This window comes from Anolis sagrei, chromosome 8 (genome assembly GCF_037176765.1).
Source record: "Anolis sagrei isolate rAnoSag1 chromosome 8, rAnoSag1.mat, whole genome shotgun sequence".
NCBI lineage: Eukaryota > Metazoa > Chordata > Lepidosauria > Squamata > Dactyloidae > Anolis > Anolis sagrei.
In genome coordinates, this window is record NC_090028.1 from 1,187,601 (window position 1) to 1,197,500 (window position 9,900).

The following is a 9,900-nucleotide window of genomic DNA, read 5'->3' on the forward strand; positions in this document are numbered from 1 at the left end:
GCAGAATGGGGTTGGACTGGATGAAGACCCAGGAGGTCTCTTCCAACTCTTTGAGTCTATGATTCTATACAAGCTATTGGTTGTGTCATCCATATAATAAGCCCTCACAAAGAGGTGGCTCCTTTTACTAACTCTCTGCATATTGGTAGCAGTAACCTCTAAGAGAAAAGAAACTTTGAAACTATCAAGCTTCTGTACCTCAATAAACTTGTTACAGTTTCTTTTTAAAGTCAAGCCTATGTTACCATTCTTTTCCAAGTCAAGTTACACTACATATTGAAGAAAGACCAAAGCAACATTACAAGCTATTAGGCCTGGGTAACAACGGAAAAATTTGTTTCTAAAATCGATTTGTATTTGGGGGTTTTTTTTGTTTCGATATTTAAAATAATTACAAAATTTTCCCTTAAAAAAGTTCGATATTTACGAAATTTCGTAAATGTGAAAAAAATTACAAAACATTAACGAATCGATTTCCGAAACAATAACGAATCGATTCGTTAATGGCAGAGGCGACCGCGAAATACGCTAAAAAACCTCCAAAAACTTCTGAAGCTTCCCTCTCCCTCTGTTCTTGACTGTTGGTGTGATATTATAATTTTTTTTCACTAATTAAACAAAAAACTTGCCCCAGACATGCGGAAATAATAACGAAACGACCTCAGAACAATAACGAAACGAATACAATAACGAAATACGAAGCATTTACAAAACTATTTAAAAATTCGTTTTTTTAAAAATTGCTTTATCGTTTTGTAATTGAAAAAATTAACGAATTATTAACGAATTACGAATTAACGAAACGAAACCGCCCAGCCCTACAAGCTATTGGTTGTGTCTTCAATATAATAAGCCCTCACAAAGGGGTGGCTCCTTTTACTAACTCTCTACATATTGGTAGTAGTTATATTTATACATCCTTACAATTTGGTGGCATCATTACAAATTAGTGGCCAAGCCTTTACAATTAGTAGCAGGAATATGCGGGCTCCTTCACACTCGCCTTCAAAACAAACACACGGGACTAGGATCACGGAGACTTGGTTCGTGGGACGAGCAGATGGGATGTCCTTCCTCCTTGACGTACCTTTAAGCACCTGGGCAAACGCAGGAGGGCATTTACTCCGACTTTGAAGTAGAAGACATCCAGGGGAAGGAGGCAGAGCACGTCCATCTGCAAAATCAGCCAGGGTCATCACTCACCCCCTCGTTGCCTTTCCTCCCAAAGATGGGGGTCTCTCGCTTACAAAACAGAAACAACGACAAGCCAAAAGCACTCGCAGCTCACAACGTACAGAAAGCATGATCCAAATAGTATTCAGCTGCCAAAAGGGTACGGCCCATTGAAAAAACTATCACAAAATGTGCTGCAGGATGCAATTCAAAGCTGTGAATCAGGGTGAGCTCTCAGCTGTTAGCCCTAGCTTCTGTCTACCTAGCAGTTTGAAAACAGTAATGTGAGTAGATCAATAGGTACCACCTCAGGGGGGAAAGGTAAAAGGGCATCCCGTGCAGAAATGCCGACAACACGATCGGAGAAGTCTATGGACAACAGGCTCTTCGGCATGGAAAAATGGAACAAGAGCACCTCCCTATGGCCAGAGTTGAGCATCGCCTCCAGACGCCGGAGATGGAAAAAAGGAGAAAGCCTTTGTCTCTGTCTGTGTATTGTATGTTGCTGTTGTTCATTGTGTACAAGGGACTGAATAGTTCCCTTATATATGTAAAACTGTAATCCACTCTGAGTCCCTCCAGGGAGATTAAGTGGAATATAAATAAAGTGTAGCATTGTTGTTGTTGTTGTTGTTATTTATTGTGTCAGGCGTGACTTGAGAAACTGCAGATCACTCCTGGTGTGAGAGAATTGGCTGTCTGCAAGGATGTTGCCCAGTGGAAGTTGTCCAGATGTGTTACCATCCTGTGGCATGCTTCTCTCATGCTCCCGCATGGGAAGCTGGAGCTGACAGATAGGAGCTCACCCCGCAACTTGAGAAACTGCAAATTGCTTTTCGTGTGAGAGAATTGGCTATCAGCAAGGACGTTGCCCAGGGGATGCTTGGATGTGTTACCATCCTGTAGGAGGCTTCTCTCATGTCCCCACATGGGGAGCTGGAGCTGACAGACGGAAGCTCACCCTGCAACTTGAGAAACTGCAAGTTGCTTCTGGTGTGAGAGAATTGGCCATAAGCAAGGACGTTGCCCAGGGGACACTCGGATGTGTTACCATCCTGTAGGAGGCTTCTCTCATGTCCCCACATGGGGAGCTGGAGCTGACAGACGGGAGCTCACCCTGCAACTTGAGAAATTGCAAGTTGCTTCTGGTGTGAGAGAATTGTCCATAAACAAGGACGTTGCCCAGGGGACGCTTGGATGTGTTACCATCCTGTAGGAGGCTTCTCTCATGTCCCCACATGGGAAGCTGGAGCTGACAGACGGGAGCTCACCCCGCAACTTGAGAAACTGCAAGTCGCTTCTGGTGTGAGAGAATAGGCCGTCTGCAAGGACGTTGCCCAGGGGACGCTCGGATGTGTTACCATCCTGTAGGAGGCTTCTCTCATGTCCCCACATGGGGAGCTGGAGCTGACAGACGGGAGCTCACCCTGCAACTTGAGAAACTGCAAGTTGCTTCTGGTGTGAGAGAATTGGCCATAAGCAAGGACGTTGCCCAGGGGACACTCGGATGTGTTACCATCCTGTAGGTGGCTTCTCTCATGTCCCCACATGGAAAGCTGGAGCTGACAGACAGGAGCTCACTCACTCCCTGGATTCAAAACACCGACCTCTCAGTCAGCAATCCTGCCAGCACAAGGATTTAACCCCTTGCACCACTGGGTTATTATTATTATTATTATTATTATTATTATTATTATTATTGAGCCAATTAGGAAATAATGACCCAGGAACAAACATTGTGCTACATTGTGTTCAATGCATTTTTTAAAATTTCCATGCATTTAAAAAATAATGATTTCAAGGGAAGGGAAATGTTCCGAACCTTGAAACGCCGTGACTTCAGGTAGTTCTTTCTCATGGCCTTCTTATCCACCTGGGAGAGAAGAACATGGAACCATGAAGAGAGGCAGGTAACACATTCCATTATTATTATTATTATTATTATTATTATTATTATTATTGTGGCATTTAATTTCATCATCTGATGTATAATGACAATAAAGTTATTCTATTCTTCAGTTCTTGTGGGTTTTTTCGGGCTATATGGCCATGTTCTAGAAGCATTTCTCCTGACATTTCGCCTGCATCTATGGCAAGCATCCTCAGAGGTAGTGAGGTCTGTTGGAAGTAGGAAAAATGGGTTTATACATCTGCGGAATGACCAGGGTGGGACAAAGGACTCTTGTCTGCTGGAGCTAGGTGTGAGATTGTCTGGTTTGCCTACTCTGGAACATGCAACATATCATTGTCCAAAATTCACATAATATTTTGTCGAAGGCTTTCATGGCTGGACTCACTAGGTTCTTGTGGGTTTTTTCGGGCTATATGGCCATGTTCTAGAAGCATTTCTCCTGACGTTTCGCCTGCATCTATGGCAAGCATCCTCAGAGGTGAGGTCTGCTGGAGCTGGGAAAAAAGGGGTTTATATATCTGTGGAATGACCAGGGTGAGACAAAGGACTCTTGTCTGCTGGAGCTAGGTGTGAATCTTTCAACTGACCACCTTGATTAGCATACAATGGGCTGACTGTGCCTGGAGCAGTCTCTTCTTGAAAGGTGATTAGATGTCCCTGCCTGTTTTTCTCCCTGCTGTTTTTGCTGTTGCAATTTTAGAGTTTTTTAATACTGGTAGCCAGATTGTGTTCATTTTCATGGTCTCTTCCTTTCTGTTGAAATTGCTGGACCACAACAACAACCACCATGTCAGACTACACAGAGAAGCCATTGAAATCCACAAACATGTGGACAATTTCAACAGAAAGGGGGAAACCATGGAAATGAACAAAATCTGGCTACCAGTATTAAAAAAAAACTCTAAAATTATAACAGCAAAACAACAGAGAGGAAACAACGAGGCACATCTTAACACCTCTCAGCAAAAGATTCCCCCAGGCTCAGCCAGGCCTTCAAATGCTAATGAAGGTGGTCAGTTGAAAGATCCACACCCAGCCCAACTTACAAAAGCCCTTTGTCTTACCCTGGTCATTCCACAGATATATAAACCCCTTTCTTCCCAGCTCCAACAGACCTCACTACCTCTGAGGATGCCTGCCACAGATGCAGGCGAAACGTCAGGAGAAATGCCTCTAGAACATGGCCATATAGCCCGAAAAAACCCACAAGAACTGAGTGATTCCAGCCATGAAAGCCTTCGACAATACATTATTCTATTCTTGTCAGGAGTCAATTTCTGATGGCATGAAGACATCACAAATTCCCTCTGTGACATCCTGACTGAATCAACTCCCTCTTTATGACATTTTGAAGCCAGCAAAGGGCGCTGGAAACCTTGTATGGGAACTTGTGAAGCAACAAAATCTAATAAGGAAACTGAGAAGAAGGAGGAGATGGGCAGGAAAGGTGTATACAAGGAAGTGGTGGTGGGGAAAAGTCAGTCGTGTCTTTCTTTGCTGCAGAAATACAAGCAATATATCCATTTCAAAGCAAAACCGGCTTGTGAGTGGTTATTTAATATTGCTAGATAGATCCTACAGTCTTACAGTTCTATTCTATTCTAGGAAGAACTTGATGGCTAGAGCTGTGGAATCTGCTACTTCCTTGGGACTCCTTCGGCGGAGTCTCGTTCTCTGGATGGCAATCTCTTGGGAAGGATTAATTTGTGCCCCATCCCGCCTCGGCAGAATGGGGTTGGACTGGATGTCCTCTGAGGGTCCCTTCCCATTCCGTGGTTGTACTTACGATGACGTCTCCTCCCTCCACGAACTGCAGCCGGACCTGGAAGAGGGCCATGTCCAGGACGTAGAGGAGGTCGCAGAGGTAGTCCACGGCCATCCAGTAGCCGACGTTCCCGGCCGTCTGGTAGGGAAAAGCCCAGCGGAGCGGGATCAGCCAGCAGTTCCAGTTCCAGGCCAGGACCACCAGGAAGAGCCAGAAGACGTACATCAGGTCTAGGGAGAAAAGGAACAGCCCAACACATGCCAATCATCTAAATGCATCTAAATCAGCCAGGAGCAATCTTCAGCCCTCCAGGTGTTTTGGATTGCAACTCCCACAATTCTTAACAGCCGGTAGGCTGTTAGGAATTGTGGGAGTTGCAGTCCAAAACACCTGGAGGGAGGGCCAAAATTTGCAAATCATATGAACTGCACTCAAATTAAATACATAGACAAGAGCCATTTGTATTTCTGGGAACTCCCTTGGTGTAAATACTCTCGTTGCTAGTTATTCTAACCAAAAGGTTCCTCCTGATGAGTTACTCACTGTTCCTTTTGCTCAGTTACTCTCTATTCCTTCTGTTGTTACTTACTGTTCCGCCTGCTGAGATGCTCATTGCTCCTTCTAATGAGTTACTTACTGTTCCTTCTGCTCAGTTACTCTCAGTAACTTCTTCTGAGTTGTTGTTGTTGTTTATACACAAATTAACTATTCCTTCTGCTGAGTTATTGTTGCTATAATTATAATTTATTATGTTTATTTATATCCCGATATACTGTTACTTCTGCTGAGTTACTCACTATTCCTTCTGCTCGGTTGTTGTTGTTGTTATATTATGTTTATTTACATCCCAATATACTGTCACTTCTGTTGAGTTACTCACTGTTCCTTCCGCTGGGTTGTTGTTATTGTTGTTATTATATTATGTTTATTTATACCCCAATTTACTATTCCTTCTGCTGGGTTATTCTTGTTAATGTTGTTGTTATTATTATGTTTATTATGATGATGTTTATTTATTTACCCCACTTTTTCTCTCCACAACTTATTGTTCCTGCTACTGAGTTACTCACTACTCCTTCTGCTGAATTAACTTCTGCTGTTACTTAATGTTCCTCCTGCTGAGTTACTTAGTTCCTTCTGCTGAGTTATTCACTATTCCTTCTGCTGAGTTACTTACTGTTAGTTCTGTTCAATTATTCTCAATAACTTCTGCTGAGTTATTGTTGTAGTTATTATTTATACCCCAATTTACTATTCCTTCTGCTGAGTTATTGTTGCTATTATGTTTATGTTTATGTTTATGTTTATTTATAGCCCAATATACTGTTAATTCTGCTGAGTTACTCACTGTTCCTTCTGCTGGGTTGTTGTTATTGCTGTTATTATGTTATGTCTATTTATCCCCCAATTTACTGTTCCTTCTTCTGGGTTGTTGTTGTTATTGTTGTTGTTGTTGTTGTTATGTTTATTTATACCCCACTTTTTCTCTCCACAACTTACTGTTCCTGATACTGAGTTACTCACTGCTCCTTCTGCTAAGTTAACTTCTGCTGTTACTTAATGTTCCTCCTGCTGAGTTACTTAGTTCCTTCTGCTGAGTTACTCACTATTCCTTCTGATTAGTTACTTACTGTTCCTTCTGCTCAATTACTCTCAATAAATTCTACTGAGTTATTGTTGTTGTTGTTGTTTATACCCCAATTAACTATTCCTTCTGCTGAGTTATTGTTGCTATTATTATTATTATTATTATTATTATTATTATTGTGTTTATTATGTTTATTTACATCCCAATATACTGTTGCTTCTACTGAGTTACTCGCTGTTCCTTCTGCTGGGTTGTTATTATTGCTGTTATTATATTATGTTTATTTATTCCCCAATTTACTGTTCCTTCTGCTAAATTACTCTCAATAACTTCTGTTATTGTTATTATTGTTGTTGTTATTTATACCCCAATTTACTATTCCTTATGCTGAGTTATTGTTGTTGTTGTTTAAACCCCAATTTGCTATTCCTTCTGCTGAGTTATTGTTGCTATTATTATTATTATTATTATTATTATTATTATTGTGTTTATTATGTTTATTTACATCTCAATATACTGTTACTTCTACTGAGTTACTCACTGTTCCTTCTGCTGGGTTGTTGTTATTGCTGTTATTATATTATGTTTATTTATTCCCCAATTTACCGTTCCTTCTGCTAAATTATTCTCAATAACTTCTGCTGAAGAGTTGTTGTTGTTGTTGTTATTTATACCCCAATTTACTATTCCTTATGCTGAGTTATTGTTGTTGTTGTTGTTTATACCCCAATTTATTATTCCCTCTGCTGAGTTATTGTTGCTATTGTTATTGTTTATTATTATTATTATTATTATTATTATTATGTTTATGTTTATGTTTATTATGTTTATTATTATGTTTATTATGTTTATTTATTTATATCCCAATATACTGTTACTTCTGCTGAGTTACTCACTGTTCCTTCTGCTGGGTTATTGTTGTTGTTGTTGTTGTTGTTATGTTTATTTATACCCCACTATTTCTCTCCACAACTTACTGTTCCTCCTACTGAGTTACTCAGTGATCCTTCTGCTGAGTTAACTTCTGCTGTTACTTAATGTTCTGCCTGCTGAGTTACTTAGTTCCTTTTGCTGAGTTGCTCACTATTCCTTCTGCTGAGTTACTTACTGGTGAGTGGGTCGATGCTGCTGGGCCACTGGTATTGGATCTTTTTCATGCGGCAGAGGAAGGGGCGGGCCTTAAATTGGCAGCAGAGCACTTCATGGTAGGCTTTGTCCTTCTTAGTGTCTTCCTTCTCTTCCTCTTGTGGGTTTCCTTTCAATGGTGCTGGAGGGGAAACGCAAGATATCGTCAAACCAGACCTTTGGGACTTTCTCCTTTATTCATCTTCTGATGGAAAGCAAGATCCCAGGGCCAGAAGTGGAAGAGAGAAGATGCAAATGGTGAAGCCAAAGGGACGTGATGAGGATCTGAACAGAGGTTTGTCACTTTCAAGCCTGAAAGGATGTCTGAAATAGAGTCTCTGCTCAGAAAAGTCTCTGCTCACCAAATCCCATTTTTGCATAGCATTGAGCTGTAGCACAGTGCTGCCAAAGTGCATCCATTCTGCAACAGAGAATGATACTTTTAAACCGGATCAACACCTAAACCAGATTTGAAGGCTGCAAGGACAGAGGACTGTCACTTTCAGGCCTGAAAGGATGTCTGAAATAGAGTCTCTGCTCAGAAAAGTCTCTGCTCACCAAATCCCATTGTTTCATAGCATTGAGGCATAGCATAGTGGTGCCAAAGTGCATCCATTCTGCAACAGAGAATGATACTTTTAAACCAGATCAACACCTAAACCCGGTTTGAAGGCTGCAAGGAGAGAGGTTTGTCACATTCAGGCCTGAAAAGATGTCTGAATTAGAGTCTCTGCTCAGAAAAGTCTCTGCTCACCAAATCTCATGATTGACTAGTATTGAGGCATAGCATAGTGGTGCCAAAGTGCATCCATTCTGCAACAGAGAATGATACTTTTAAATCAGATCAACACCTAAACCAGGTTTGAAGTTTGCAAGGACAGAGGTTTGTCACTTTCAGGCCTGAAAGGATGTCTGAATTAGAGTCTCTACTCAGAAAAGTCTCTGCTCACCAAATCTCATCATTGACTAGTATTGAGGTATAGCATAGTGATGCCAATGCATGCATTCTGCAACCAATGCATCCTTGGTGTGCTTCGGGTTGGATTTTGGACTGCAACCCAAAGCGGACTTCAGACTGCAAACCCACTCACTGGCTGCAGGGGTTTCCTCATCGGAGGAGACGTCCGGGTCGATGAGCCTCTCCTTGACCTTCTCCGTCCGGTCCTTAAAGAGCCGCACCAGTTCTTGCAGACGGTCATTGATCACGGCGCTGCTTTGGCTTCCGGTGGAGCTGCTGCGACCTGACAAACTGCGGCCCATGGAAAGCAAAGGAATTACGACACCCATTAACAGTCCCCAAGGTGGCATTCTACACCATAAAATGAATGCAGTTTGATGTTATTTTAACCCTCTTGGCTCAATGTTATGGGATCCTTGGGCTTCTAGTCTTCTCTTCCAAACTACGACCCCTGGGATTCCATATCATTGAGCTAAGACAGTTCACGTGGCGCCAAACTGCAATAATTCCACAGTGCAGATGCACCCTAAGTCAAGAAGCAAAGGGTCAATTGTCGTGCGGGGATTCCTGCTGAGATAATGAGGAAGTTTTCCCCCTTTGAGACTTGATTTTTGCACACACAAAAATCAGACGTTCAAACAAAAACGTTCTCATTATTGATAATGAGAACGTTTTCCCCCATTGAGATTTTTCTTTTGCACACAAAAATCATATGTGCAAACAGAAACTTTCCATTTATTTGATTATTTATATTATCATCGTATCATGTCTTTATTAATTAATTCTATTATTATTTTTATTAACAGCTTAATTAATTATTATTATTAATAATATTTATATCATTTATTTATAACAATACTACCACTAATAATAATAAACTTTATTTATTTATTTATTTATTTGGTGGTTGTTGACATAGGGTGGGTTATAAATAAAGAGAAGATCCAACCAGTCCATCCTCCAGGAAATAAAGCCCGACTGCTCACTGGAGGGAAAGATACTAGAGACAAAGTTGAAGTACTTTGGCCACATCATGAGGAGACAGGAAAGCCTAGAGAAGACAATAATGCTGGGGAAAGTGGAAGGCAAAAGGAAGAGGGGCCGACCAAGGGCAAGATGGATGGATGGCATCCTTGAAGTGACTGGACTGACCTTGAGGGAGCTGGGGGTGGTAACGGCCGACAGGGAGCTCTGGCGTAGGCTGGTCCATGAGGTCACGAAGAGTCGGAGACGACTGAACGAATGAACAACAACAACATAAATAAAGTATTGTTATCGTAGTCGTCGTCTGTATCATGTATGTATTTTTTTATTTACTATGTTATTATTATTATTCTTAATAATAACTATATCATTTATTTATTTTTGTTGTTGTTGTC

At 41.3% G+C, this 9,900-nt stretch overlaps 1 protein-coding gene across 2 annotated transcripts in view; it reads right to left on the reverse strand.

The window, feature by feature from the left end:
* The window catches only part of CNGB1 (cyclic nucleotide gated channel subunit beta 1), a 39,624-nt gene that overhangs the window by 11,667 nt on the left and 18,057 nt on the right, over positions 1–9,900 (reverse strand). For both annotated transcript variants that reach the window (XM_067470923.1, XM_067470922.1), the window contains exons 7-11: positions 8,655–8,812; positions 7,547–7,705; positions 4,872–5,080; positions 2,996–3,046; positions 1,088–1,174 (exon numbers count right to left, since the gene is read on the reverse strand). In XM_067470923.1, coding sequence (XP_067327024.1) covers positions 1,088–1,174; positions 2,996–3,046; positions 4,872–5,080; positions 7,547–7,705; positions 8,655–8,812 — 664 coding nt within the window. The remainder of the gene's footprint in view (positions 1–1,087; positions 1,175–2,995; positions 3,047–4,871; positions 5,081–7,546; positions 7,706–8,654; positions 8,813–9,900) is intronic.